Source organism: Trichoderma camerunense, assembly GCF_050948025.1.
Source record: "Trichoderma camerunense strain CBS 138272 chromosome Unknown V8C40scaffold_27, whole genome shotgun sequence".
Lineage (NCBI taxonomy): Eukaryota > Fungi > Ascomycota > Sordariomycetes > Hypocreales > Hypocreaceae > Trichoderma > Trichoderma camerunense.
In genome coordinates, this window is record NW_028145343.1 from 201,650 (window position 1) to 229,143 (window position 27,494).

The window sequence follows — 27,494 nt, forward strand, 5'->3', positions numbered from 1 at the left end:
AACGAAGAGTGAAATCATAATCTGCTCTCCCAGTCCCGTTGCGTCATAGTAGTAGTACCGGCAAGGCCAAATTATTATGTTATGTTACCAATTCTCCGGGATCCAGAATTCTGTTTCTCCTAACTAGCAGGGCAACAAAAGATCCACTCCCCTGATGACGCTGTGCGGCAGTCGGCGCTTGTCGGCGCTAGACTCTTAGCAATGTTAGCAATTGAGTTTGCTCTATTGGCCTGTGTCAAATTCATGGATCTTTGTCTGAAGAAGTTATCGGTCCGTATATACAAAGTTGATCTTATTTAATGCACAATGAAGTCGCTCTATGGAGCACATGCAAAAGGTCGTTGATGGGGCTGATCCCGTATTTCGCTTACGGATAATTGCGGCTGCTGTCAAAATCTCAAAACATTGAGCGGCAAAGTTTGGTACATACTCCGTACTATCTTCGGAAACGCCAAGACTTGCAAGTTCCTGATGAGTCCGAGGAGATGTGCAGCGGCAAGCTATCGACTATAAGCTTGTTTGGCGCGGTTCTTAACGTCTTTAGTCTACGCATCGAGTTGAAAAGTCAGGCCATTTGTTAAGAGAAACTATTTTACGTTCTGTAGTCAATCGTAGTAGGGCTTACGCCTAGAGTGTGCAATATCTAACCAGACATGGGAATGCCAGCTTTAAACCATTGCCATCGCCATCGTGCAAATTTTCACCGAGAGCAAGTTTGATTCAAGCTCAATCTGATGGGGCAACAATTGAGTCAGAGTCTTTGCGGCTTTTACCGAATCTTTCTTTCTGTGCTAGATGATCGTGTTTCTACATAGATAAAACCGGGACTTATCCTTTTTTTTTTTTTTCCTTTGCGGCAACCTTGCGGCCCAACGCGGCACGGCATCCTAGTGCCCATTTTTTACATCCTAAACAAACAAAGTTAGTATAAGCAGGTTGCAAGGCGATCCGAAAATCAACATCAAATCAATTGGGGTTCAGATGGACGTACCTCTCCAGCGGTGTCAAGCCAAGCAGCTTCATTCCGTTTGCCAGAACAATTCGTGCAGCATCGTACAGCGCCATTCGGGCCTTCATCAGTTCTTTCTCGCTGCCAACCACCTGCAGGTGATCGTAGCTGCTGCTCACGGCGTGAGACATCTTAAACAGGTAAGTGAGCACGGTCGTGGGCTCCAGAGTCTTGAGTGTGTTCTGGACGGTATCGGGCCACTGCGAGAGCATACGAACAACGTTGGTAGCATGCTGCTCAGTGAGCAATGAAAGGTCTGCGCTCAACAGATCTTCCTCGCTCAAGTTCGCACGACGCTTGATGGAGCAAAGTCGAGAGTGGGCATACTGCAGGTAGGGGCCCGTGTCACCCTCAAACGAGGTCATGGCCTCCATGTTGAATGTGTAGTTGTTGATCCTGTAATCCGATGAGCATGGTTAAGACAAGGCACCCACAGCAAAGGATGATTACTAACCTCTTTCCACTCATGTCCTGAACCATGACACTGCTAATACCCAGGATATCGGCCGTAGCCACTGGGTTCTCGACCTGGGCATATTTGTCCTGGTTCTTCTTCATGGTCTCGTGCATGTGGTCTGCGCAGTCCCTCAAGATATCGTCCAAGCTATTGAACTTGTGTCAGCCATCTACTCATTTCCAACTAGAATTATGCTTAGGAGCATATGGGATATGTATGGAGATTACTCACAACTTGACGGTTCCTTTCCTGGTGCTCATACCCAGAACCAGGCCGAAGTTGATGTGCTGGCAGCGCTTCGCAATGTCCTTGTAGCCAAGCTGCTGAACGATCTCGAAAAGCTGCTTGAGGTGGAGATCCTGCGCACTTGCCACAACATAAATCATGTGGTCAAATTTGTAGGTTTCGTACTGTACGGCTGTCAGTGGACGGCATACTGGTAAAAGCCCGGAGCTGAAGTTGACTTACTCGGCCGAGCAACTCGCAGATGTCACGAGTGAGGTACAGGGCGGTACCGTCCTTCTTTCTATGGTTCAAAGTATTAGACCACCATGCTGTTAGATGAGGAAAAGTCGTCGCTAAAACTTACCGAATGACGGTGACACCAAGTCGCTTTCCCTCTTTACCAGGAAGCAATTTGGTGAAGTCAACGAGCGTTGCGCCGTTGTCTACTCGAGAAATGCCCTTCTCTTCCATCTCTACGGCGACCTTTGCCATGGCCTCCTCGGAAACCTGACTCTCACCTACACACAAGTTAGATCTCTTCCCCCCTTCGTTACGTGAATTGGATCTTACCGCTATACTTGTCAAAGGCGATGTTAAGTCGGGCATACGTCTCTATACCAAGTGTGAGTTCAACAAATCCAGAACGAAGGACACGATATATTCGCTAAGCGATATAGTCTTACCCTTGTATCGAGCAATACTCAGATCACGGAAGATCTGCCACTGTGCGAGCACGTCCTCTTCCCTATCAGTCTAAGAGAGGAATATTAGCAACCGGAGGTTAATGTTAGAATATGCCAACGACTTACCATACGCTTGAAGTACCGACGAGCTTGCTCATCAAGGCTTTTGGCTTCAAGTTCGGTGACATCTTTGCCCTCCTTCTTCTGAGCCTCGATAGACTCCTTCTCGGCAGTCATCTCGGCATTGATTTGCACATAGAGGTTAAACAGGTGGTTAATGGGGTCTTTCTTAAGTGCCTCCTCGTTGCCGTATTTCTCGTATGCGAGAGCCAGCAGACCGTACTGCTTACCCCAGTCTCCCAGATCTGTAAGACAATGTTAGCATGATATGGGTTGATGATTTGTCTCCACTATGAGATACGAGTACTCACAGTTCATTCGCACCACTTCCCAGCCGCTACCTTCATAGAGGTTGGCCAAGAAACTTCCGATAATGGTTGATCGAAGATGGCCGGCATGGAAAGGCTTGGCAACATTGGGGGAGCTGAACTCAACGATCTGATATACAATTAGCAGCCAATCCTCGGAACCTTGGGTATCCATGAAATTACAATGCGCTTTTTGCCCTGGCTTGGGTCCTTGGGATCCCTCAAGCCGTTGAATCGGTTACGACCTAACGATATAAAGGTAAGTATGTTTGCAACAGTCCATATTGTATAAGAATTAGCATACCATATTCCTCGCCAAGATTCCGAATCAATGGGATCAATGAGTTGGAGAGCGGGCCTCCCTTGACGAAGAATGACATGAAAGGACCGCTGGTTGTAGGCTTGCCAAACAAGGCATCATCCTCGGGGAACTGATACCCATTATTGTTAATTTTATAAATTATAACAATAAGGGAAACACCATACCTCTCCAGCCCACTTGGTAGCGAGAGCATCAGGCTTCTCGCCCTTGATCCTCAACGCCGGAACAGCCAGAACAAAGTCACCCTTGTCGAGACCGGTTGTCCAGTTGATGGCAGGATATACGATTTGAGCGTCTACGCCAGAGATTCCTGCCAATACATTGCTAAGGTGTGCCCTATAGAGGTCAAGTGGGTTGATTTCGGGGTGAGCCTGGGGGTATTTCTCGGTGACGGAGTCAAGCGTCAAGCCATTCACCAAGCTGGTGAGCTTGTCGATGCCTGCTGGTTTAGCCATGTCTGAGATGGCTCTTATGCGAGAAGCTGTGAAGCAAGTATTGCGCAAAGAAGCCCTGCAGGTCGTCTGCTGAATACTCGAGGTGGGGTGTTTTGGCTCACTCAAGGACGTAAAAGGCCTGGGTGAGGTGGTCAGTGGTTGCTGAAGAGCACGTCTCGCAATCCACGGAGAAACGAGGGTTAATATACGATGACTCTTTCGACTGAGAGAAGCCCGACAAACCGTCATGAATGAGAGAGGTGAGTTTTTGGGGCTCTGTACCTGTGACTCAATTTTGGTCCTAGCAGGAAGTTAAGCACAAATGCTTCCCCACCACAAGAGGAATGTTAGGCCTGTGAGTCGCCTGGTGGGGGTTCTGCCGCATTTCAACCGCACGCTGCAAGTTGACGTATAAAAATTCAGTCCTTCTTTTCTTTAACAGTCACAGTCAGCCAAAGTGACGTAATTGATGATATGAAGAGAGTGTTTACAATATTTTTGAAGGACATACTATTTACAGGCAAGGATGAAACTCAGTTCCCTGATACAAAACCAGCTTCTAAGTACCTTATATGATTGAACCACCAAAATTTCATCACGTTGGAGGGGCAGCTTTGGTGCTCGACGTCTTACCTAATGTGGAGAGTGTGAGTGCGCCCAAGTCAATAATAGAATGCATCTCCCATTGTTAACTGCCCAGATGTCCTGAACTGCTATATAAATAATTGTAAAGTAATGAAACTTTATATGTAGTGTCTAGGTCAAGACTGCACTAAATATTCTCGTGAGGTTGAATGTGTTCATTGATGAGATAGGTACAACCAAAATGTGCCCCTCTTCTACCTAGTAGTAATCAAGAATCAAGAACGCTGTTTGCCCACTTCGACATGATGAAAAACGCTCCCAAGTATATTGTAAATTTATTCCCATGCGTTTCTGTCAGCCATAAAAGAGCATATCAACGCCACAAGTGCATACTGGGCGAGGATCAAGGCAAAGTAACAGAGTGCCAGCCACATGTAAAATCTTGACAGGCGCCGTAGTTTGGCTAGGCGGGCAGCCCTGAATTTTTTATTTTTTTTGGCCAGGCACTAATGCCGACAAAAGTTTTTGCCCCTCGCCTCGCCAACAAACCCCGCCATAAAAATCTCCAGGCCAGCCTAATCGTACATGATCGCTCCTGTTTACGTATCTTAGATTGATCACACGATTCAGCCCGACCGCGGTCGCAGCCAAACGCATTCCTTATAGCGAACATCGATACAACGATTCGAACATCTATATACTCTTCAGCTTATTTTTGTCTGACGATCTGCAATCATGCCTCCTAAGAAGTGGGGTGAGTCACTGAAAGCGCAGTCTGCACACTTTGCGGTCAAATGCCGCCAAATTCTGTCGTTTGCGACGCGCCAAAAAAAGAGTGCCATGGCGTTACTCCAAGGATTCTTGGCTGACAATATTGGAAACTAGACGAAGAAGAGAGCGAAGGCAGCGACTCTGCCCCCGAAGTCGCGCCTGTTGGTGGTGCTCGCCGAAAGTTTGATGACGAGGAAGATGACGGCGATGTGAGTATCAACAACAGCATCACGCACTGCGCCAGCGACCCCTTCGATTCCGTCTCTGACTTACCATCGAATATATATAGGTGCTTGACTCTTGGGATGCTGCCGAAGACTCTGAAGTAGAGCGTGAGAAGGCGGCCAAGGCTGCCGCTGCCAAGGAAAAGGCCGCCGCCGCCGCTGCCGCTGCTAAGAAGCCCAAGTCACAGCGTGTCGCCGAGCACATCGCTGAGCGTGCCCGTATTGCCGCCGAGAGTGACGAAGAGAGTGACGACGAGACGGAAGCAGAGCGCCGTGAGCGACTTCGCCGCACCGAGCAAGAGGCCGACCTCAAGCATGCTGAGGACCTGTTTGGCAGCATTGGCATCAGCGCCGGACGAAAGTCCAATCCTTCTGGCACCATGGTCGCCGACCCCAACAACCCTACGAACCTCATCAACCTCGCAAACGTCGCAGTTTTCAACCCCCAGACAAAGCTGCAGTTTGAGAAGATGCGAACTCTCCTCACGCCCCTGATCACCGCAAACACCAAGAAGGCTCACTATGGTCTCTTCCTTGAAGAGTTCGCCAAGGAGCTGGTCAAGGAGTTGAACAGCGATCAGATCAAGAAGATTGCTAGCACTCTTACCCGTGCAAGCAACGAGAAGCTGAAGGAGGAGAAGGCGGGCGACAAGAAGAAGACCAAGGCTGCCAAGACAAAGACCTCTCTTGTCACGAACCGTGCTAACGCAGCTGATACGGCCGCCTATGATGACGACGCTTTTGGAGAGTAAGTAGATCCTGATGATTGCTCTACAGAACCAGCAGCATTTCATCACACCCTTTATCATTGTTTGTGGGGATTGTGCTAACCTTTTCTTCCTCCTTTGTAGTGACGACTTTATGTGAGCAACTTATTCAAGTCAACACACGGCAAAAGAAGAAAAAGAAGAAAGAGACTGCTAGAATAAGCGTTATATTGGTATTCCCAGCGTGTTACTCTCCCTATCAATCGATGGAAGCGCGACAACTCTTGATTTCCTGGACTGCAACCCCCTAAACCATGCATGGCCTTTTCACCGTCTTGGCGTGGGCGCAGGCTGACGACTATTCGACGCATACATTGAAATTTGGACGATTTAATGGACATTTAGAGGAAAGAGATTGCGGGAGTTTAAAATGGCATAATGTGAAATCAGCTTGCCCTTTTATGTTTCAAAGCGCGCTAGGTCCAAGGCACGAAGCCTAACAGTCCTATCGAATTCCGGGTATTACCATCAAAAGTTATGGCTAGGATAAAAAGATGCCGGCTTTTCTTTTCTTCTTATATCTATACGCTGGCACATGTTTTTATTTAGAGTGGTTTTGTTTTGTATTGCACTGCTTCAGTAGACAAGAGGTCAGGGTATCAGATATAGATAGCCTCTCCTGAAGCAACAAGTATTTCTCATAAAGATCCATAAAAACCCCCAAATCGCCAAGAAATGCCCGGAGTGATACCCGTGTAACAACGCAACGCCATCATTAAAATCCCGTCATATACCGCCCGTCCCATCATGTCATTGTAAATATACAGCAATTCTACAGGAATTCACCACCGCCTTTCCCCAGTTTTGATAAAAAGTCGTCCCCTCTTCTTCTCCCTGTCTTCTCTTCTTAGACCACATTTCCAGCCATACCCATGAATAGAGCATGAATGGCCAGCGACAAGGTCCAGAATCCAACCTTTCGGAATCGTCTGACGCGGCTTTGCTGATCTTCGACATCTTTTGCAAAAGCCTCATACGTCTCGGCAGATGCATCATCCAAGAGCCCGCAATCAAAGACTGTCCAGCTTCCGTCAAAGTCGCCTAGCGGCTTGATGATGCGGCTAGAGATGGGAATGTACGTCTTCTTAGCGTTGATATAGGCCACAATGGGGCGAACAAGAGCCTGGTTGACGTATGATAGATCGGGGGTGAATAGAGGTACGGCAGCCTTGACGTCATTGAGGTGAATACGCAAGTCCATGATGACAAGGCGTCTATCCTCCTCAGACTCGTTGGCTTGTTTCTGAGCCTTCTTCTCGCTCGTTGCGCGCTCGCCCTCTGAGAATTTCTCGGGTGTAGGGGCTCGAGGCAGAAAGCGATAACGATTGGCAATAACTGTGCCTTCCAGCTGGTCATAGAAATCTGTTACGACCTTGGTAATGCTGTCGTCCATATCCTCGGGAAACATGACATCAGCAACAATGTCAACGTTTCCCTCATATATCCAGCCGAATGGCCCCTCCACTCCACGGTTCAGGTGGTCAATCTTCAAGCCATCAATCCGTAGCCGGTTGAACTTTTTCCACGATTTGGATTCCTCTAGCCCCATCATGACTCCCTGATACCGACTTGAGACCGTACCGTGAACCTGTCGCGGATGGATCGTGAAGAGAGAGCCATCAAATGACCCAGACATATGGCTGGCAGATAGGAAATCATAAAAGAGCCATTGTTTTCTCAGTCGAGGGAGTTCGCAGGAGTATATGCTCACTGAGAAGGGGCGGAAGCCGTCAGGTTGGCGAATGGTGAGCAAAAGATCTTCCAATTTGAAAGATTCAATCTCGAAATCTCCTGGTTGGTGTTTGTGGCGGTAAGAAAATGGATCGATTTGCTGCAGTGGCCAACGGACAGAAGTGCGGTCGACAATTCCTCTAACACCATTTACTTCCACATCTTTGAGAAGTCCTCTACCATTCCACCAGTTGAGGAATGAAAGAGTGACATTAACGTTTGCGATCGTTACGTCGAATTGCGTATAGTTGCCATCGTCTTCGGTAACAGTTCCGTTATGCTGAACCTGGCGCCCTGCAGCAGCAACAGCAGCAGCGTCAGATGATCCCTTGCTGACGGATGATTCGATTTGCCCAGGTCTTCTTGATATAAACACATTGCGAAATGCGATAACGCCATTCTTCCACTTGGGCACTATGGCTGATTCGAAGACAACCGTAACACCAGCAGATTGAGTCAGGTAATCTCCAATCCACTGCGCGAGCGTTTCTGAAGATATGTCAGCTTTGTCGGCGATAACTTCAATATGATGAGAGCACAATCATCGACATACCCTGAGCAAAGACAGTATTGATCGAGAAGATGAGGATGGAGAAGAACGTCGTGGTGCCCACCAAGATCCAGACGATATGGCCCAGCATAAACCAAGAAACAAAAGCACCCCATTCATCAATATTCCAAGGCCTCATACTTCGAATGGAAATCCATTTGAACCTGACCTTGAACCTCTCCCAAAACCCATTCGCGGCCGCTAACAGCTCTTCTTTCGTCGGACGGTGAGGCATCATGGGTAAATTCAGGTATTTAGACATGGATGCCGCTATAGATTCCTGCTCATGGTCTTTTGCCTCGGTTCCAGGTTGCTCGAGAGGTTTCTTGGATGCAGCTCCTGGGTTTTGATCGAGACCTGCGGCTGGTTTGTGGCCGTCCGGTTGGCCTGGGCTACCCCCCTGAACATCTTTTTTTCTGTTTGCGCTATCGCTGCTATACTGGTCACTTTGAAGTAGCCACCGCGCAGCATTTCGGGAGGCATTGAGGGATGCTCGATGCCTTTCCAGAATGTTCAAAGGAGTGATACATCGATGGCTACCATGGAGAGGCAGCAGCTGACTGCCCAGCCCGATTGAAGTTGGCGATCGGCAGCCATGCTTCTGATGCACCAGAGCTGATCCTGACACCGCCCTTGCATTCTGAGGCTTTACGTCTTGCGTGTGAAACGCCGAAAGAGCTGCTGATCGATTCGACAATGTAGCAGCATGTGGAGTTCGCCATGTTGGAGGGGTTTGAAAGCGGCATGTTAGCTGACGGCGGACAATCAGCCATGATGAGATGCCCTTAGACATTCTTAAGGTTCATGGCGACCAGCAATCTGGAGGCGGTGCGCCAAAAGAAGATGGTATGAACGATGCCTTTGGATTTGAGGTTGAAGCTTGGGAATACAAGATTTCCCTAGACGCTCGGTAGTTGTACAAAAAGCAGGCGGCGAAGCAAAAGTAATTGCATGACGCGCCACTCACGTTGTGCATTGTGGGCGGCGCTCAGCCAATCGATAAGCTGCGATAGCCCATCCACAAATTTTTTGATCGCCAGGTCGAAACGGCCTGTGGCTTGTCTATGCGAACCCAGCGCCGCAACTTTTTTTTCTCCAAGAGTTTGCGACGAAACGAACGGCGTATACATCCAACTATACCGGTCACCTTCTGCTCTCATTTATCAACTACTTGATCAGACTTATCAAGGATCCGAACGAATAATAAAAGCCAGTCTTGCTCTCTAGCACCATGCCGGCACCCACGGCCCTCAAGAAGGCGGAAAGCACCCCGCTTGTCGCAGATGTGCCATCACCAGCACAGGGTAAGAAATGCTGTGTGAAGATTTCCCATGCAGGATTCCCAAGGCTTACTCGTGCATAGACAATGACCAGGAGTTCCTCCTAGACGCAGCAGACGCTGCATCGGCCGAAGCCGAAGTCATGGTACCCGAAGCTGTAGATGCAGAGAATAGCATGGCTATTGATGAAGAGGGACGACCTCGCTTTGCGCCATCCAAAGATATCGTATGACGAGATTACTTCCTTTGAGTCTGCAATGGGCACATTTGCTGATATCTACTTAGGACCCCATGATGAGAGTCGAAACACGAAAAATCCCCATCCCACCACACCGGATGACACCCTTAAAACAGGCATGGCCTTCTATCTACCCTCCCATTGTGGAGCACCTGAAACTGCAGTGCCGCATGAACATTGCGCGGAAATCAGTCGAGCTGAGGACTTCCAAATCCACCACGGATTCCGGTGCGCTGCAGAAGGGCGAGGACTTTGTCAAGGCCTTTACTCTTGGATTCGACGTCGATGATGCCATTGCTCTCTTGCGACTGGACGACCTTTATATCGAGACTTTTGAAATCAAGGATGTGAAGACGGTCCATGGAGATAGCCAGAGCCGTGCTATCGGCCGAATCGCTGGCCACCAGGGAAAGACGAAGTTTGCCATTGAGAACGCCAGCCGGACAAGAATTGTGCTTGCTGACTCGAAGATTCACATCCTGGGAGGTTTCAAGAACATTCACATGGCTCGTGAATCCGTTGTCAGCTTGATTCTCGGAAAGCCCCCCGGCAAGGTTTACGGCAACCTGAGAACTGTTGCTGCCAGAATGAAGGAGCGTTTCTAAGTTGGTTGGACAAGCATCTGCGGTACACTTGGCGTTCGGTTGGGGGAATAATCATGATTCATGTCTTTTTGGCGGATTTGGTGGTCTATATATGTCGGAATTGTTTTTCTGCATAACTTTTTTTGAAATGGCATTTCACCCCAGCATGATGGATCTGCTGAATGATGCAGCCCAAGAAGGGGGATAGACTGTATGTAATTCACGCGCCTCAACAAGTGGCAAGCGAATTTGAAAAAGAAAAGCTTTTTTTAAACCAACTATCAGGAAAGGGTATCATGGTCCGAAAAAATCTTGTAGTATCGTACTCCGTGCTAGACGGCCAACTCCGTGACGCCAAACGGCCCGATAGAAATACTCCTGCTTCGGAAGCTACTGTCACAAGCACAAAAAAGTGACCACCAACTTTGCTTCGGAGGTTTCTAGTTTTGACGAGGCTTGATCATTCCCTCTTGTACAATGTAATAGACCACAGTAGAGTCATTATGCAGGGCAGCCAGCACAATCCGTTTCGCTCCCTTGCGAGCATCTGGAAGAGCGTCCATGACGGCGGCGAAGCTGGAGAGCGTCCATTTCTCGGCGAGATGGACGGGCAACACCCATTCAATCTCAGCGTCGTGTTGCGCCCTTGTGCCTGTTGACTTTTCATATGCAAGGGCTGCTATCTGGTCGTCTGGGTGGAGATATAGCAGGCGTGGTGGAAGGCCTTTGATCATTGGTCGTGGCAGCCCTGGGAGACCCTGGATTTCCAACGAGGCCCATTGGTGCTGGTCTTGCAGGTTGCGAAATACCGCAGAGGCGACATCGGCATCATAATGATGTGACACATCCATGTCTGAGGCTGATAGCTGGACAATGCAAATGGTAAAAGAAATTAGATTAGACGAGAGGAATGACTGGCTACATGGTGCCCGGAAAGGGCCAAGCGGGAGGCGTGAGACGGAAACTTTTTCGCTCTGAGAGGTCGGAGAAATACTAGCGCCTGTACTTCGGGTTTCTTGCTGTCTACTGATTAACGTAAGTAGTGGCCCAATTATTACCTCACAAGCACACCAGCTTGCGCAGCAGGAGCTCCTTACCTTAGGTAACTTATCTTAGCAGCAGGAGACGCCCCACCTGCCACCCCTCCATTTTCTTCTATCTTCTACAACAAAACACCAGCATCTTCCTTTTCTTTCCCAACGAATCTTGACTCTTCCAGTCTCCCAAGAAACACTTGAGAAACCCAATCGACCTTCGAAGTACAGGTACGGTATTTTATCCTTCTTTTTTTCCATCAAGAACAGAGCTTCGAGTCTGTCATTCAAGCTTTGCCCCTCTTTCCCATTTCAGCCCTCCCAGCTACCCCTCCATTGGGTGCAAAGGAGCTGAAGCAACGACGTCAAGCGGCCGTTGTGAGGCATATTTCACTACTTTTCTCACTCTCTTGGCCGGATGATTCCAACCACAAGAAATCGCTTTCCCCAGGAGCAACGTGTGATGAAGTGGCCTAGCTCTCTCCCCTTCTGGCTTCCATTGTCGACGTCACGACCGCCTTAGGTCCCAAGCTTTCAAAAAAATACTTGCTAACAGGCATTGCTTCACCCAGCAGCTTTGAAAATGGCCATTACCAAGATCCACGCTCGCTCTGTCTACGACTCCCGTGGTAACCCCACCGTGGAGGTCGATCTCGTCACTGAGACTGGTCTGCACCGCGCCATCGTTCCCTCCGGTGCCTCCACCGGTTCGTCTCCCCGATCTCACTGCATCCCATACAGCTACAGGAAGTAACTAGGATCATAGGCCAGCACGAGGCTGTTGAGCTTCGAGATGGCGACAAGGCCAAGTGGGGTGGCAAGGGTGTCACCAAGGCCGTCGAGAACGTCAACACCATCATTGGCCCCGCCCTGCTCAAGGAGAACCTTGATGTCAAGGACCAGTCCAAGGTCGACGAGTTCCTGAACAGCCTTGACGGCACCCCCAACAAGGGCAAGCTCGGTGCCAACGCCATCCTCGGTGTCAGCTTGGCTGTTGCCAAGGCCGGTGCCGCTGAGAAGGTAAATCCCACTACCAGAGGTGACAATTAATGAGCAGAGGCTTACCACCACCAGAACGTCCCCCTGTACGCCCACATTTCCGACCTCGCCGGAACCAAGAAGCCCTACGTTCTCCCCGTTCCCTTCATGAACGTCCTCAACGGCGGGTAAGTCCATTCTCCATGCCGAAAACTCTCAGCCAATTTCAGTCTCTAACTTTCAATCAGTTCCCACGCCGGTGGTCGTCTGGCTTTCCAGGAGTTCATGATTGTCCCCTCGTAAGTCGTTAAACATGATCTACTTCCGGAGTGGTAGCTTCTTCTAACCAAGAACAGAGATGCTCCCAGCTTTTCTGAGGCCCTTCGCCAGGGTTCTGAGGTCTACCAGAAGCTGAAGACCTTGGCCAAGAAGAAGTACGGCCAGTCCGCTGGCAACGTCGGTGACGAGGGTGGTGTTGCCCCCGATATCCAGACCGCCGATGAGGCTCTTGAGCTCATCACCGATGCCATTGAGCAGGCCGGCTACACTGGCAAGATGAACATTGCCATGGACGTCGCCTCCAGCGAGTTCTACAAGGAGGACGCCAAGAAGTACGACCTCGACTTCAAGAACCCCGACAGCGACCCCGAGAAGTGGATCACCTACGAGGAGCTCGCCGCCCTGTACTCTGACCTCTGCAAGAAGTACCCCATCGTCAGCATTGAGGATCCCTTTGCTGAGGATGACTGGGAGGCCTGGAGCTACTTCTACAAGACCCAGGACATCCAGATTGTCGGTGATGACCTGACCGTCACCAACCCCGTCCGCATCAAGAAGGCTATCGAGCTCAAGGCCTGTAATGCCCTTCTCCTCAAGGTCAACCAGATCGGTACTTTGACCGAGTCTATCCAGGCTGCCAAGGACTCCTATGCCGATGGCTGGGGTGTCATGGTCTCTCACCGATCTGGTGAGACTGAGGATGTTACCATTGCTGACATCTCCGTCGGTATCCGTGCCGGTGAGATCAAGACTGGTGCTCCCGCCCGATCTGAGCGTCTGGCCAAGCTTAACCAGATCCTCCGCATTGAGGAGGAGCTCGGTGATCTTGCCGTCTACGCCGGTGCCAAGTTCCGCAATGCTGTTAACCTGTAAATGACAACACGGTGGCTACGGACATGATATAAAAAGACAGACTGCCCGAAGAATGGATTGCCATGGGTGGATAAAATAAAATAATGACTATAAAGAAACGCCCATATGGCGGAAAAAAATGAATTGAATGATGAATAATCCAACATGGCACATTTGTGAAGGCTCGTGAAAGATGTTCCTCCAGCTTCTCATACCTTGATGGCCCGCGTCGTTTCGTCTGCCAGGGTCCATCTTAGAGTCGATGGAACAGCTTATTAATGTTCCGAATTCCCTGCAAAAAGGCGACAGTCTCCGATTATGACTTTCTACAGCGAGTTTGAATGGCAGTTAGTGCCAAAGTATCTGATACTAAAATCGCGACGAAAATGGCATTTCAAAACAAGCATTTACTATTAGTAGACCGCAGAGAGGCAGGTGCTAAGGTGTCTAGTACGGGGTACCAAGTACATAAGAATGTGCTAAAAACAATCACCAGAGCAACGCGGGGTCGAAAACACATGCCACTACACACTAAACTAGATCACGTAGTCAGTTTATCAACATTGGGAGAAAAAAATATCAAATATTGCAATTGGCGAAACCATCCCTCAGCTGGCATCCGGTATTGCATTTCGTATTCGGCTTCATACAGAGTGCCTCGTTCTAACGGATACCAGAGACTGTAATAGTTGATATCGCCTCGAAAGCCACAGAGTTACCGTCATTCACGGTCTGGCAACATGGCGGGCTCAGAGGATATCACCGACTTCGATATGATTGAAGATCAGAAGGAGAACATTCAGTCCCTGCCCGGAGGCCGCTCAGCGAAGAAGCTAGCCAGTCTTTTCTCTCCATCTCCTCTACACAAATATTCCACCCCGACACCGACCGACACAAAAAATGTCAACGATTGCATCCGCGCAGAATATGAGGCGGAAATCGCAAACATATCCGAATCCGACGATCCTTTAGATGTGTTTGACAGATATGTGCGCTGGGTAATAGACGCGTATCCATCAGCACAAGCGACGGCCGAATCACAGCTCCACACGATCCTCGAACGCGCGACGAAGACGTTTGTCACCTCATCTCAATACAAAAACGATCCCAGATACCTCAAGCTATGGATGTACTACATCCAACTATTTTCCGACTCACCGCGCGAAACATTTCTATTCCTATCACGACATGGAATTGGCGAGAGCCTCGCATTGTTTTACGAGGAGTACGCCGCATGGTTAGAAGGAGCAGGTCGTTGGGCACAAGCAGAGGAAGTATACAAGCTCGGGATTGAGCGAGACGCCCGGCCAGCTCAGAGGCTGTTGCGCAAGTTCAAAGAGTTTGAGGCAAGGCTCGCTCGGCAGCCAGACGCATTGGAGGGACCATCTTCACCAGCTTTGCCCACCGTCCGTCCGGCGCTGGCCAGTAAGACAGACCCCTTTGGCATCTCATCACAGCCAGTAGACCCTCAGGCCCAACGGCAAACAAGCGGTGTTGGGGGCAGCTCATCCCGATCTGGAAAGTCCAAAATATCCATCTTTTCCGATGCGGATGCCCAACAGCCTGCCATGTCGTCAAGAGATACTGGATCCAAAGGCTGGGATAGCATTGGATCTCTGGCAGATCGAAAAAAGGAAAATGCGATGGAACCAAAGCCATGGTCTGGAGAGACGCTCAGGGCAGGTGGCAAGAAGCCTGGATCTGGTGGGACTAAGCTGGCGGTATTCAGGGATCCGGTATGTAACCCCCCTCGATCGTGATGTATTCAGCTGTTGATGAGAATAGGACTAATGTATTTCTGTTTGTGGTATTATGTAATTCAGTCCCTTGCTCAAATACAAAATATCATTGTTGTCCCGTCCAAGCATCAAGTAACGACTCATCCGCAAACAGGAAAGAGAGAGCGCATCTTTGTTGACCTCGCGGCCGTTTACCCAACCCCCGAGGAACCCGGTACAGAACTAAGCTTCGAGGAAGTCATTGCTGCGCACCGAGGATGGCTCGACCGCCTATGGGATACTGACTATAGCCGCCAAGACCGCATGGTGCCTCTGCGTGAGGTGGACAATTTGACACAAGACACAACCGACAAGCCGATTATTGACGGAGACCCAATGGACTTGGACGAGAATGGCGTAGTAAACGAGAAGCCTCGAGAATCTCGTTCAGGAAGGAAAAAGAAGACAATGGAGGTCAATGAGACGCAGATCAGTGAGTTATGACGTCTTCAAACACCCAATCAATCTTTTCGTAAGCCCCTAACGCGTAACTAGTCAAAACGAAATTGGATTCTCCCTCAGGACCAAAGCTCAAGAAGAAGAAAGTAGCGGAGCCCACTATGACCCTGCACACAAGAGCAGCCACGGATGATATTTACGACATTTTCAACGCACCGCTCAAACCCGCACCTGTGGAAGAAAACGATGATGACGATGAAGACTCCGACTCCGACTCCGACTCCGACGATGACAATGATGATGACGAGATGACTGATGCCGACTATGCAAGCGACGCCGAGAGCACCGGCGCTACGAGGCAGCTACACGAAGGTAAGCAGGAAGGAGACGAAGCATCAGAAATGAAGAGCTTCGATAAATAGAGGGTGGATTGCGAAGAGAGTACCAGAGTCTAACTTCTCTTCAATATAGATGAGATATCACAACGCCTGGAGGACGACTTTGAGGATGAAGAGCCAGAGCAGCCTAGAACGCGCACCATCTTCATTCCCCTCCCACCAGAAGACTATGAGCCACCAACACGCCCGTATAGGGATCCGGCGGAGATGGCCAACAATCGACTACCTTTCATGACGCCCATCACCGAGAGAACCGAGCCATCGTTGGATGTCACCATAGACCGGGCATACCAGTTCAAGACGCCTAGTAAGCTTGACGGTAGAGCGGCACCAGTCGAGGAGGCATCAGACTCGGAATCCGAGAGCAGCTCTCTGAAAGAATATTTCCCAGAAGGGAGACTGTCTATCAATGGCCGAACACCTCTAGGGTCCAAGGCTGCTAGAGCACCAAGTAAGAGTGGCCCCAATAGAGGTGTACCTGTCAAGGGCCCCATCGTTAAAGAAGCGCAATGCAGCCCCATCGACGACAGCATTCGGCGACATATCTTGACAAGCATACAGCCTCCGCTGGCCATGTATCCCGGCTTCTACGATCACCACAACCAGAAATATGAGCGTGGCGCAGAGATTCGAAGATACGCCAAGGCTGTCAGGTTAGGCAGAGCGAATCCAGACAAACCCGGACCAGGAAACCTGCCGGCGATCATTCAATTCATTGACTGTGAGACTAGATACGCTGTGAGGAGGGAGCTTGGCGCTGGCGCTTTTGCCCCGGTGTACTTGGTGGAAAACTCGAACCCGGATCGAGAAGAAGATGGCCACGATGTTGGAGCCAGGATGGGTAAGGGGACGTTCGCCGTAAACCGACGAGCGACAATAGAAGCCCTGAAAATGGAATCGCCTCCGACACCGTGGGAGTTTTACATCATGCGTACTGCTCATTCTCGTTTGGGCCCTCAGCATCGAGCCACGGCATCATTATCGTTTGCACATGAAATGCATCTCTACCAAGACGAAGCGTTCCTCTTCCTGCCATTCCATCCTCATGGCACGTTGCTCGACGTAATCAACCTCTTTCGAGCAGAGCCTTCAGGCGCCATGGATGAGCAACTTGCCATATTCTTTTCCATCGAATTATTCCGTACTGTTGAAGCTCTTCACTCAAAAAATGTCCTTCATGGCGACTTGAAGCCAGACAACTGCCTCCTCCGTCTCGATTCCAAGTCATCGCCTATTTTCTCCGACCAGGCTCTTTCCAGCCAATGGTACGCCGATGGACGCGGCGGATGGGATTCGCGAGGTATCGTTCTTATCGACTTTGGGCGTGGCATCGACATGAAGGCGTTTACCCCTGACGTGGAATTCATCGCCGATTGGAAGACGACGGCACAGGATTGCCCCGAAATGCGAGAGGGACGGCCTTGGACGTGGCAGATTGACTACTACGGGCTCGCGGGCGTCATTCATTGTCTGCTTTTCGGAAAATATATTGAGACAGTGCGCGCTGATCAGGGGGGTTTCGGCCGAGGCGGTCGAAAGTACAAGATTCGTGAGAACTTTAAGCGGTACTGGCAGACGGACATTTGGTCGGACTGCTTCGAGGTGCTGCTGAATCCGGCTTCGTTCCTCGCCTACGAGGATGGCGGCAGAATGCCCGTGCTCAAGTCGATGAGGAGTATCCGTGAACGCATGGAGGCGTGGCTGATGGCTAACTGCGAAAGGGGAGCAGGGCTCAAGGCTACGATGGGCAGGGTGGAGGCGTTGGTGAGGAATCGCAAGTAAATTTGGTTGAATCAGTCTATAGATTTCCCTTTTTTTTTGTCTCTCTGTTTAGCATGTCTTTTGTCGTTTTGTTAGCCCCTATTCACGAAGTATGGTTATGTTATTCCCGTAATGTTGGGTATATGTTATTTGGTGCTGGCTTTTCTCATGGCTCGTCTTGGTATATATGGCCTCGAGAAAATGCTTTCTTTAATAGAAGAACATGTGAAATAAGAGCCTGTTTGGTCATTCAATGGTTTAACCGTTTCATATGAATAATATGTAACTCAAAGAGCATGAAGTAAATAATCAATTATACAATGGTATGCCGTCCCAGTTTGTCATGTAGAGTGGAATATTGCCTCACTCAATAATTTGTCTTCTGCGAGAGCCGCGCTCTGCTTACACTTTGGCAAATGCCGGTGGGGAGTCAATTTGAAAACCTCGACGATATACTTAACTATTTGCAAGCTACTAGGGTTGCAGAGCAGCACTCATTCCGGTAAGTAGTACCTATAGATAGGTACATGTAGGCAGCAGCTAATGCAACCTCGGAGCCTAATGTACCTGGTAGGCTCAATCGCAATCTTAGATTTAAACGAGCCGTGATCCTGCGGGCTCTGATAGGTCTTACGATGCCGTCCGGATATGCACCCTACACCGTAAATTACACCTACCTATATCTATTATTTACGATAGGCTCTTGTACCTTGGAGACTGCTTCACTTTGAAGAGTCTGTATTAGGATCAGCCTGATCTCTGCTACCGACTACTATATTGCTCAACCATGGGCCCGTCTCACCATGGGGCCTCTCTTAGCCAGCAATATCCAGCGCCGTCTCTACCAACTTCAAGGCACATTCGCCTAGTGTCGTTGCTTCCTGGTAGGGATGATACGATTACTTGTGAGCTCCTCACGGCGGACCTGGATTCAGCTCCCCATTACGAAGCTCTATCGTATACCTGGGGCAACCCTCTGGACTGCCAAACTATATATATCAAGACGACAGAATCCAGAGACGCAACGGAATTTCAAGTCACATCAAACTGTTTCTCCGCTCTACGACGCCTACGATTAACCGATCGACCGCGCATTCTTTGGATCGACGCAGTGAGCATTGACCAGCATAATTTCCCTGAAAGAAACCATCAAGTTACTCTCATGTCCCAGATTTACTCTGGAGCAGCGGAAGTCATCATCTACCTTGGCGAATCCGAGAACAATTGTGATTTGGCAATTGAGTTCATCATTGAACTGGACAATCCAGATCTAGAGACAACGACATCGCTCAGTTATCCCAAGTCCGAGCCATTACTTTTGGCCCTGAGAAGCTTCTTCAACCGGCCGTGGTTCAGCAGAGTATGGGTGATCCAAGAGGCCACACTCTCAAACAGAGCTACAGTCTACTGCGGCGACAAAGTGTTTCCTTGGTCTGCAGTAAAAAGCTTCCATCAATGGAACGCGAGCCAGAAATGGTTGGGGAGGCTCCCATTCGTCGTCACCTCTTCAAGAGCATCTCTGACCAAAACGAGGCCTGGAAAGACGATGCTAAAGGCTCTCATTGAAACAGGACACTGCGCGGCAACGGACCCGCGCGATAAGGTATACGGCTTGCTGCCGCTTCTGCAGGCTTTTGACTAAGAGCTCAATCTCACGCCGCAATACGAAGACTCGGTAGCTAAAGTCTACACAGATTGTGCAGCAGCTCTGATGACGCAGCAGCGGTTTGAGTCAGTGTTGTGCGCCGTACAAGGCGGATCGGATCGCAACGACCTGCCGTCTTGGGTGCCAGATCGGAGTAACGAGCCCAGACGAACGATTATTGGAGAGAATGACGACATTCCACATCACAGCGCTTGGGTTGCTAACGATGTCTCGGGATACTCCATGCGGCTGACTTTATCGCCGCCAGAGCCGGTGCCACACATGGCAGGCTATCCATGCGGCAAGATAGCGAAAATGGGATCCGCATACCTTGCCGGCCAAGGCCCATTTCCGCTGGATGAATGGAAGGCCTTATCGGACAAGGAGCCTACACAATCTTTAGATGCTGACCCGGATGAGACTTCTTACGCTATTGGGGGATTTTACACCGTCATCTGTGGTGCCGATTTTACTTACCCTTTGGCCATTCATGAATTTGTGGATGGGGAAAAAGAGTCTGCAAAAGACGAACAGGATTCAGGCTGGGAAGCTCTCGTTCGCCAAGCATTGCTTGAAAGAGCGGATGGGAGCCCATCGGGTAACAGCACTTTGTCCTTGAGAGACATCCCTTTCCATCAGGCAGGGAAGCGTATGTTTCCGAGCTATAAGATTTATGTTCAGACAGTTGTGCGAAACTGCTACTCGCGTCGCTTCTTCGTTACCGACACTGGGTTTATGGGACTGGGTCCGGAAGAGACTCGTATTGGAGACGACGTCTATGCAAGTGTCGGAGCCAAGATACCGTTCGTGCTCCGAGAGGTCGACAGCGGTTCTAAGCAGCAGGAGACGAGTCGGTTTCGACTTGTTGGAGAGTGTTATTTAGAGAGCAGAACGTGGACGAAACTTGAAAGCGAGCCAAAGTATTTCAACATTGTATAGTATGCTGGCCATGTAGAGAGTGGGTAGTACATCTCCTGATGAAGAGGATATAAAGATATGGTACCTAGGTACCTACTACCTAGTATGAAGGGCAGCTGGAAAAAATTACAGGGTGTATTATAGTATGAGTTGCTGGCTAATAGGGACCTTGTACGTGTACGGTCCCGTGCACCAATAGTTTTGGGGTCCGGTGAATACAATGTACTTTGAGGATCCTGCCCAATGTTATGAGATATTCGCGGAATACTCCGCATTCTGCCTTGTAATTTCCCTCAAGGCGTGGAAGCCTAACGATGCCTTAAACTTATCCTTAGCTTTGGGGCTCCCAAGAATAAATCCCGGAAATTGCTAATCTCTCATTCAATCTGATCATTTGGATCATTCTCAACAACAAAATAAAACTTTTCCTACCGACAATACAACGTAATAGGAGAATCATCCGAATTCTTTCTAGTCCCATCGGCTTCCCAGCCATACATCTCATGATGGCTACTCCGCCCTCTAGCCGCGACGAATTCGAGGTTGCCCTGGTTTGTGCATTGCCGCTTGAATATGATGCCATATCGTTGCTCTTCGATGAGTTCTGGGATGAAGACGGTGATCGGTATGGAAGGGCTATTGGAGACCTAAACACTTACACCACTGGGCGCTTCGGCAACTTTGACGTCGTCCTTGTTCTTTTACCAAATACGGGCAACGTCAGTGCGGCTAGTGCGACGGCAAGCCTCCGGTCAAGCTATTCGGGTTTAAGGCTTGTCATCTTAACTGGAACCTGTGGGGGCGTGCCTTTTTCAGGCACAGGAGATGAGATTCTCCTTGGTGATGTGATCATCAGCAGAACCGTGATTCAATATGACCACGGCAGACAGTGTCCCGATGACTTTAAGGCAAGAGACACCACAGAGGATATCTTGGGTCGGCCAAATAAGGACATCCGTGGTCTAGTCACCTTCCTGGAGACGGAGCTTGCACGAGAGCGACTTGAGAAACGAGCTGCCGTCTTCCTCAAACAGATTCAGGATCTTCCTCCTAAAGGGAATCGACGGTCAGCAGATATCTACAAATATCCCGGAGCTCGCAGCGATGATCAACATATTATCAAGCGAAGGCGTCTTGAGACGAATCGAGAGTCCAAACCGCAAGACTTTTGTGAAGAATCTCAGACACCGTCCATCTTCATTGGACGATTCGGTTCAAGCGATACAGTGATCAAATCGGGCAAGCGCCGTGATGAGATCGCCAAGCATTACGGTGTCATCGCGTTTGAAACGGAGGCTGCTGGAGTCTGGGATGAGCTTCCATGCATCATTGTCAAGGGCATCAGTAATTACGCAGACGGCCACGGAAACAAACATTGGCAGGATTTTGCAGCTGCAACGGCCGCGTGTGTCGCTAAAGCCCTGGTGGAACGATATACAAAAACAGACAAGACATTCAGGACTCAGATTGAACAGCAGATGAAGGAATTGATGGAAAACAAAGAAAATAATCAATGCCTTCAGGATCTACGCCAAACGGACCCCCGCGACGACAAGACGCGCATTCAACGTACCAAAGGCCACTTGCTCAAAGACTCATATCGTTGGATACTCGACCACGCCGACTTTAAGAAATGGTGGTATAACTCCCAATATGGGCTCCTTTGGATCAAAGGAGACCCTGGGAAGGGAAAGACTATGCTTCTATGTGGCATTATCGATGAGATAGAAGATTCTATCACTACACAATGTCTATCCTACTTCTTTTGCCAAGCTACCGAACTACAACTTAATAACGCAACGGCGGTATTGCGGGGTCTCATATACATGATCATTATGCAACGCCCAGCGCTTATCTCACATGTACGAAAGAAGTATGACCATTCAGGAAAGAAGCTTTTTGAAGACGGCAATAGCTGGGAAGCATTATCAAAGACTCTGTTGGCAATACTAAACGACCCAAGCTTGACCGATGCAATTCTAATCATTGATGCACTCGATGAGTGTGTTGAAGGATTGTCACGTCTTCTCGAGTTCATCAACCAAGCTTCTTGTTCAAGTCGCGCCAAATGGATTGTTTCAAGCCGTAATTGGCCGATCATTGAGAAGAGTCTCGAGGATACCATGCATGGAGTAAAGCTATGCCTTGAGTTAAACGAGAGTTTAGTTTCTGCTGCTGTCCAATCCTTTATCCGATACAAGGTGCAGCATCTAAAGACGAAGAAGAGCTACGATAAAAATACACAAATCGAAATCGAACAGTATCTAATGTCCAACGCTCATGGCACGTTTCTGTGGGTAGCTCTTGTCTGCCAAGAGCTAGCAGATCCTAGAGTCCGGAAACGGCATACGCTCCAGAAGTTGAAGTCATACCCCTCAGGACTTGATGCTTTATATAAGCGTATGATGGAGAATATTTACGATTCACTTGACGCGGAAGTTTGCCAGCAGATCTTGGCTATCACTTCAGTCGTATACCGCCCAATTACGTTGTCAGAGCTGAGCTGTCTCTTGGAGTCACATATTGATAACGACGACGAAGACGAACTGAAAGAGATCATTGGGTTTTGTGGCTCATTTCTGACTATTCGAGAAGAAACTATTTACTTTATACATCAGTCAGCTAAAGACTTTTTGCTTGAGAAGGTGCCCGATCAAATTCTGGCCTTGGGCATTGAACACCAGCACCATACTATCTTCTCTAGATCGTTGAATCAGCTAAGTAAGATACTGCATCGTGATATCTATAGTCTGAAGTTCCCAGACTTCTCCATCGAACATGTTTTTTCACCTGATCCTGATCCCTTGGCTCCCATTCGCTATTCTTGTATCCACTGGGTCGACCACCTGATTGCCTCGGAACATACGCGGGAACTAAGTCACGGAAAGATGCCTAGAAGTGAAGACACGATCAACAAATTCTTTGAGAGAAGATACCTATACTGGTTGGAAGCTCTCAGTCTGCTGCGAAGTATGTCAGAAGGCGTATTAGCAATGCAGAAGCTGGTAAGTTTGGACCCTAACCAAATATTCCGTATAAAGCTCTAATATTTCCAAGGAAAAATTACAGATGCCACAGCTTACAGAACTGCTTGAAGATGCGAATCAATTCATCCGTTCTCATAGAAAAGCGATAGAGTCTGCTCCCTTGCAAGTTTATGCATCAGCACTTGTCTTTAGTCCTTCGCATAGTAGAGTGAGACGGCTCTTTGAGGCTGAAGAACCAAAATGGATCCTTACGAAACCAATAATGGAGAAGCGCTGGCACGCCTATTTGCAGCACACGCTTGAAAGTCCCGGTCGTTTGGTCGCCTTCTCCCGTGACTCGACACTCATAGCATTGTGCTCATGGCACGACTCTATTCAACTCTGGCGCACTAGTGCAGGCGACTGTGTGCGAGAGCTTGAGGGTCATGATGGTGAAATTATGTCAATTGCCTTCTCTCATGACTCGAAGCTCATAGTATCAGGCTCGTTGGATAGAACAACCCGACTCTGGTGCACTAGTACAGGCAACTGTTTGCGAGTACTCATGGGCCATGAAAAACCAATCACATCAGTTGCCTTCTCCCATGACTCGGCGCTCATAGCATCAGGCTCAGAGGATAAAACAATTCGGCTCTGGAGTACTTCTACAGGCGATTGCATACGGTATTTTGAGGTTAAAGGCGAATTCACAATCGCACTCACCTTCTCACCTGATTCGGCGTTGGTGGCATCATGCTCAAACTGTGGAATCATTCAGCTATGGCGCACTACCACAGGCGATGATCATGGAGTCCCATCGGTTGCTTTCTCGCATGACTCGGCACCCATAGTTTTAGCTGATGCTGATACCCATCTTTGGGACGTTGATACGGCCAATCATTTACGGAGAGGGACGGCGAAAGCTCTCACGAGAGCTGCCTTCTCTCATGACGCAAACCTTATAGTAGTTTCAATATATTACGAAACACTGCAAATCTGGCACACTGTTACAGGCAAGTGTGTACATGAGCTACAAGGACCTAACCATAAGAACACGGCGGTTGCCTTTTCACATGACTCCAAACTTATAGCATCTGGGTCGGAGGATTATACAATTTGCATCTGGTCTGTTGCTACAGGCAATTGTGTGCAAAGGCTTAAAGGCCATAGTAATGACATCTTTTCAGCTGCCTTCTCGCACGACTCGAAGCTTATAGCGTCGGCTTCACTCGACATTACAGTCCGACTCTGGAGCGTTAAAACAAATGACTTTCAACAGGAAGACCCAGCGGCCATTAAATATGGAGATGGAGTGTTTGTCTTCTCAAACGACACGACACTGGTGGCATCAGTCTCGGGGGAGATCATCTCGCTCTGGTGCCCTCATACAGGCAGATGTACGCAGGAGCTCAAGGGTCATGGCGATGAGGTTATGTCAATTGCATTCTCGCATGACACAGCACTTATAGCATCATTTTCAAGAGATGGCAGTGCCCGACTCTGGCGCACAGACACAGGGGATTGCGTGCAGAAGCTACAGCGCCTGGATAAATCTAAGCAGCGGTTATCTAGTGGCTCAGTTGCGTTCTCGCATGACTCTGCTATTATAGCAGCAGGCCCTCTGGATAACGGCAGTATCCAACTCTGGAGTGTTGTCGACGGCAAATTCTTATTCGAGATACCCGGTGAGGATCCTTTTGTCTTCTCGCATGACTCCTCCCTTATCGCGTCACTACACTTGGAGACTGAGAATGTTAGACTGTGGTGCACTACTACAGGCGACCGTGTGCGAGGGCTACGAAGCGAGTTTTACGATGCAATCCGGTCAATTGCTTTCTCCCGTGACTCAGCGCTCTTGGCGGCAACTGCAAGCAAGAAGCTTAAACTCTGGCGCGTCGCTTCGGGCGAATGCATACAAACGCTTCAAACCTCGGATAATCCTTACAATTACCTAGAGTCGGTCACCATCTCGCATGACTCAGCGTTGGTGGCTGCAATATCAGGCAGGAAGATCGCAGTCTGGCGCGTCGACACGGGCGACCTCGTGCAATGCGTCGACACCCAGTGCGAACTCAAACAGTATTCCGGGCATTTCTCATTTACAAAGGACAAGTTGGGAATCCTTACTAAGATTGGTCTTGTGGCTATCGACGGCACTGGAGGCTCTGTTGAATGGGATCCACTTCCGGCTCGCTTTGTCGGCCCCGGCATTAGCATCGGTAGCTGGATTACGTGGAATAATAATAACATCCTCAAATTACCAGTCGAATTCCGGTACTCTGGCTATAATATATCAGGATCTACCGTTGCTATAAGATCTTCATTGGGACGGGTTATTTTCATCCGTTTATCGGCTGATGAGCTGTCAAATTTATACGGCGGGGTGGTGACAGTTTGACATGGTGTACCTCGATGCTCTCAGCCTCTCAATGAGATCGGCTCTTGAGCCTCCCGCGAAAATATTTCTCAATCATATTGCCATTCAACTCTATCTATATCTTTTGATTAGCCTGTTAAAGCGAACGTATATATTTATACTTTGTATGAGTGGTGCTACGTAATATAATCTGTCCGCAGTATGAACATTGAAGTTAGAAAAACGCACTACCGGTAACATCGCCAGAATGGCCTGTCAACGCACACTCCTCGAGGCCGGTTGCCACATCGTACAGCCTCAATGTGTAATCATTCAAACCGGCCACAATTTTGCTACCATCGGATGAGAAGGCTACACTCTTGACATTGCTGGGTTGGCATATGGGCACACGCTCTTCCTTAACACTTTCCGCATCCCACACACGCACAGTACAATCAGCTGACCCCGTTGCAATCTTGCTTCCGTCTGGCGAAAAGGCAATGCTGGTGATGGCGCCAGAATGACCCGAAATAATAGACTTGGCCTGACTAGTTGTAGCATCCCAGACTTGTACAGTACCATCAGTACTTCCCGATGCCATGTGGCGCCCGTCCAAGGAAAACACGAGGCTGGTGATGGCATTGGAGGGGCCGGAAAGGGGTTCTTGTGTGCCGGTCGCTATATCTGACATCCATATCCCATTATCCCTAGTTCCAGCTATGATACTCTTGCCATCGAGAGAAAAGGCAACGCTAGTAACAGCGTGTTTAATGGTGTGAGCCTTGGAGCCGTAGTAGCCATAGGAAGCGCTGGCAGTAGAGTGCGAGAGTGTACACTCCTGCTGGCCTGTTGCTAGATCCCACACCAAGACCGTACCATCATCGGACCCAGAAGCAAGCTTAGTTCCATCGCGGGAGAAGGCAACGCTTTTGATAGCACTGGAGTGGCCGGTGAGCAAGCGCGTTTGCCGGCCCGTTGTCGTGTCCCATAGCCTCACGATCTGATCAGCTGAACCGGAGGCAATCGTCTTGCGATCAGGCGAGACCGCGACGCTGGTAACGGCTTCTGAATGACCGATGAGTGTATATTCTTCCTTGCCAGTGGTAGCGTCCCACACCCGTAACGTGGAATCGCTAGATGCTGATACGATCTTGCCCTGGCTTGTCAATCCACCTGTCCTGTCCTCGGTATTATTCACTTAAAACGAGATTTAGTTGACGGCTGCTTTCTAGTCCAGCGACAGACAGACTTACAGGTCTCGAGAAGTTTCTGTATTGTGCCCAAATCCTGTTCGCTTGCCCCTATAATAAACGACAAAAGTTTCGCTCTTACTATGTCATCCTTGCCTTGTGGGAAAGTCCCAAATGCGGCGTGATATGCGTCTTGAGCTCGTTGGAAGTCATTCGCACTCTCGATGCGGCCGGAAGTTGGAGAACTCATAGGTATGGCGAGAGCGTGCTGCAGACAAATGTATAAAGTATGTGTAGCCTTGACTAGGTCATAAGATTAAGAAGGAGATTGCTCATTTAGATCGGAGCCGCATTAAGCTAATATGCTATGAACGTCTCATCTATCTGTCTGGGTGCCTGAGCGTACATGTAGCTTTGGTGAAGAAAGCGGGGTTGTAATAAGTGCGGAGCCGATGCATCTTCAAGCGTGCCCCGGCATGTATTCGAAAGATGCTGGCACTTTATACGCTGCAAACTTTGGTCAAAGCGAGCCATAGATAACAAGGGTGAACAACCCAGTCTTTGTTTTTATATTTATACTATTATGATTAAGAAGCCGACGCAGCTACCGGAGAGCCTCTCAGGGGCTCAGTAAATGGAGAATTGATGGTAA

At 49.1% G+C, this 27,494-nt stretch overlaps 10 protein-coding genes across 10 annotated transcripts; 6 read left to right on the forward strand and 4 right to left on the reverse strand.

The window, feature by feature from the left end:
• Window positions 1-567: 567 nt before the first annotated feature.
• On the reverse strand, window positions 568-3,937 carry V8C40DRAFT_258331 (arginine--tRNA ligase). Its single transcript, XM_083218692.1, has 14 exons — window positions 3,768-3,937; window positions 3,289-3,697; window positions 3,107-3,233; window positions 2,986-3,047; window positions 2,806-2,932; window positions 2,501-2,739; window positions 2,375-2,444; window positions 2,262-2,303; window positions 2,056-2,209; window positions 1,935-1,992; window positions 1,698-1,876; window positions 1,464-1,613; window positions 992-1,405; window positions 568-908 (listed from the first exon to the last, which is right to left on the reverse strand). The coding sequence occupies exons 2-14, from the start codon at window positions 3,577-3,579 to the stop codon at window positions 902-904; spliced, it is 1,920 nt and encodes a 639-aa protein (XP_083067656.1). The 5' UTR covers window positions 3,580-3,697; window positions 3,768-3,937; the 3' UTR covers window positions 568-901.
• A 723-nt stretch (window positions 3,938-4,660) lies between these two features.
• Window positions 4,661-6,379, forward strand: V8C40DRAFT_130364 (translation initiation factor eIF3 core subunit j). Its single transcript, XM_083211051.1, has 4 exons — window positions 4,661-4,897; window positions 5,029-5,123; window positions 5,204-5,886; window positions 5,990-6,379. The coding sequence occupies exons 1-4, from the start codon at window positions 4,879-4,881 to the stop codon at window positions 6,003-6,005; spliced, it is 813 nt and encodes a 270-aa protein (XP_083067657.1). The 5' UTR covers window positions 4,661-4,878; the 3' UTR covers window positions 6,006-6,379.
• Window positions 6,380-6,752: 373 nt separating this feature from the next.
• Window positions 6,753-8,448, reverse strand: V8C40DRAFT_278254 (mitochondrial distribution and morphology protein; the record flags this gene model as incomplete). Its single annotated transcript, XM_083221045.1, has 2 exons — window positions 6,753-8,125; window positions 8,190-8,448. The coding sequence occupies 2 exons, from the start codon at window positions 8,446-8,448 to the stop codon at window positions 6,753-6,755; spliced, it is 1,632 nt and encodes a 543-aa protein (XP_083067658.1).
• Window positions 8,449-9,269: 821 nt separating this feature from the next.
• On the forward strand, window positions 9,270-10,566 carry V8C40DRAFT_258336 (pre-rRNA-processing protein PNO1). The gene is made up of 3 exons (XM_083218693.1): window positions 9,270-9,490; window positions 9,550-9,692; window positions 9,752-10,566. The coding sequence occupies exons 1-3, from the start codon at window positions 9,418-9,420 to the stop codon at window positions 10,307-10,309; spliced, it is 774 nt and encodes a 257-aa protein (XP_083067659.1). The 5' UTR covers window positions 9,270-9,417; the 3' UTR covers window positions 10,310-10,566.
• A 162-nt stretch (window positions 10,567-10,728) lies between these two features.
• V8C40DRAFT_271040 (tRNA-splicing endonuclease subunit Sen15) lies at window positions 10,729-11,882 on the reverse strand (the record flags this gene model as incomplete). Its single annotated transcript, XM_083220241.1, has 2 exons — window positions 10,729-11,311; window positions 11,869-11,882. The coding sequence occupies 2 exons, from the start codon at window positions 11,880-11,882 to the stop codon at window positions 10,729-10,731; spliced, it is 597 nt and encodes a 198-aa protein (XP_083067660.1).
• V8C40DRAFT_258344 (enolase acuN) lies at window positions 11,353-13,962 on the forward strand. Its single transcript, XM_083218694.1, has 5 exons — window positions 11,353-12,029; window positions 12,089-12,342; window positions 12,397-12,488; window positions 12,549-12,599; window positions 12,657-13,962. The coding sequence occupies exons 1-5, from the start codon at window positions 11,906-11,908 to the stop codon at window positions 13,450-13,452; spliced, it is 1,317 nt and encodes a 438-aa protein (XP_083067661.1). The 5' UTR covers window positions 11,353-11,905; the 3' UTR covers window positions 13,453-13,962.
• Window positions 13,963-18,006, forward strand: V8C40DRAFT_258347 (Mad3/BUB1 homology region 1-domain-containing protein). Its single transcript, XM_083218695.1, has 5 exons — window positions 13,963-14,053; window positions 14,109-15,167; window positions 15,255-15,642; window positions 15,705-15,980; window positions 16,080-18,006. The coding sequence occupies exons 2-5, from the start codon at window positions 14,172-14,174 to the stop codon at window positions 17,786-17,788; spliced, it is 3,369 nt and encodes a 1,122-aa protein (XP_083067662.1). The 5' UTR covers window positions 13,963-14,053; window positions 14,109-14,171; the 3' UTR covers window positions 17,789-18,006.
• A 548-nt stretch (window positions 18,007-18,554) lies between these two features.
• V8C40DRAFT_278258 (heterokaryon incompatibility protein-domain-containing protein) lies at window positions 18,555-20,351 on the forward strand (the record flags this gene model as incomplete). Its single annotated transcript, XM_083221046.1, has 2 exons — window positions 18,555-19,370; window positions 19,413-20,351. The coding sequence occupies 2 exons, from the start codon at window positions 18,555-18,557 to the stop codon at window positions 20,349-20,351; spliced, it is 1,755 nt and encodes a 584-aa protein (XP_083067663.1).
• Window positions 20,352-20,508: 157 nt separating this feature from the next.
• On the forward strand, window positions 20,509-25,791 carry V8C40DRAFT_130780 (WD40-repeat-containing domain protein). Its single transcript, XM_083211053.1, has 2 exons — window positions 20,509-23,335; window positions 23,388-25,791. The coding sequence occupies exons 1-2, from the start codon at window positions 20,834-20,836 to the stop codon at window positions 25,692-25,694; spliced, it is 4,809 nt and encodes a 1,602-aa protein (XP_083067664.1). The 5' UTR covers window positions 20,509-20,833; the 3' UTR covers window positions 25,695-25,791.
• On the reverse strand, window positions 25,775-27,329 carry V8C40DRAFT_258358 (WD40 repeat domain-containing protein). Its single transcript, XM_083218696.1, has 2 exons — window positions 26,906-27,329; window positions 25,775-26,849 (listed from the first exon to the last, which is right to left on the reverse strand). The coding sequence occupies exons 1-2, from the start codon at window positions 27,090-27,092 to the stop codon at window positions 25,888-25,890; spliced, it is 1,149 nt and encodes a 382-aa protein (XP_083067665.1). The 5' UTR covers window positions 27,093-27,329; the 3' UTR covers window positions 25,775-25,887.
• Between the last annotated feature and the right edge of the window lie 165 nt (window positions 27,330-27,494).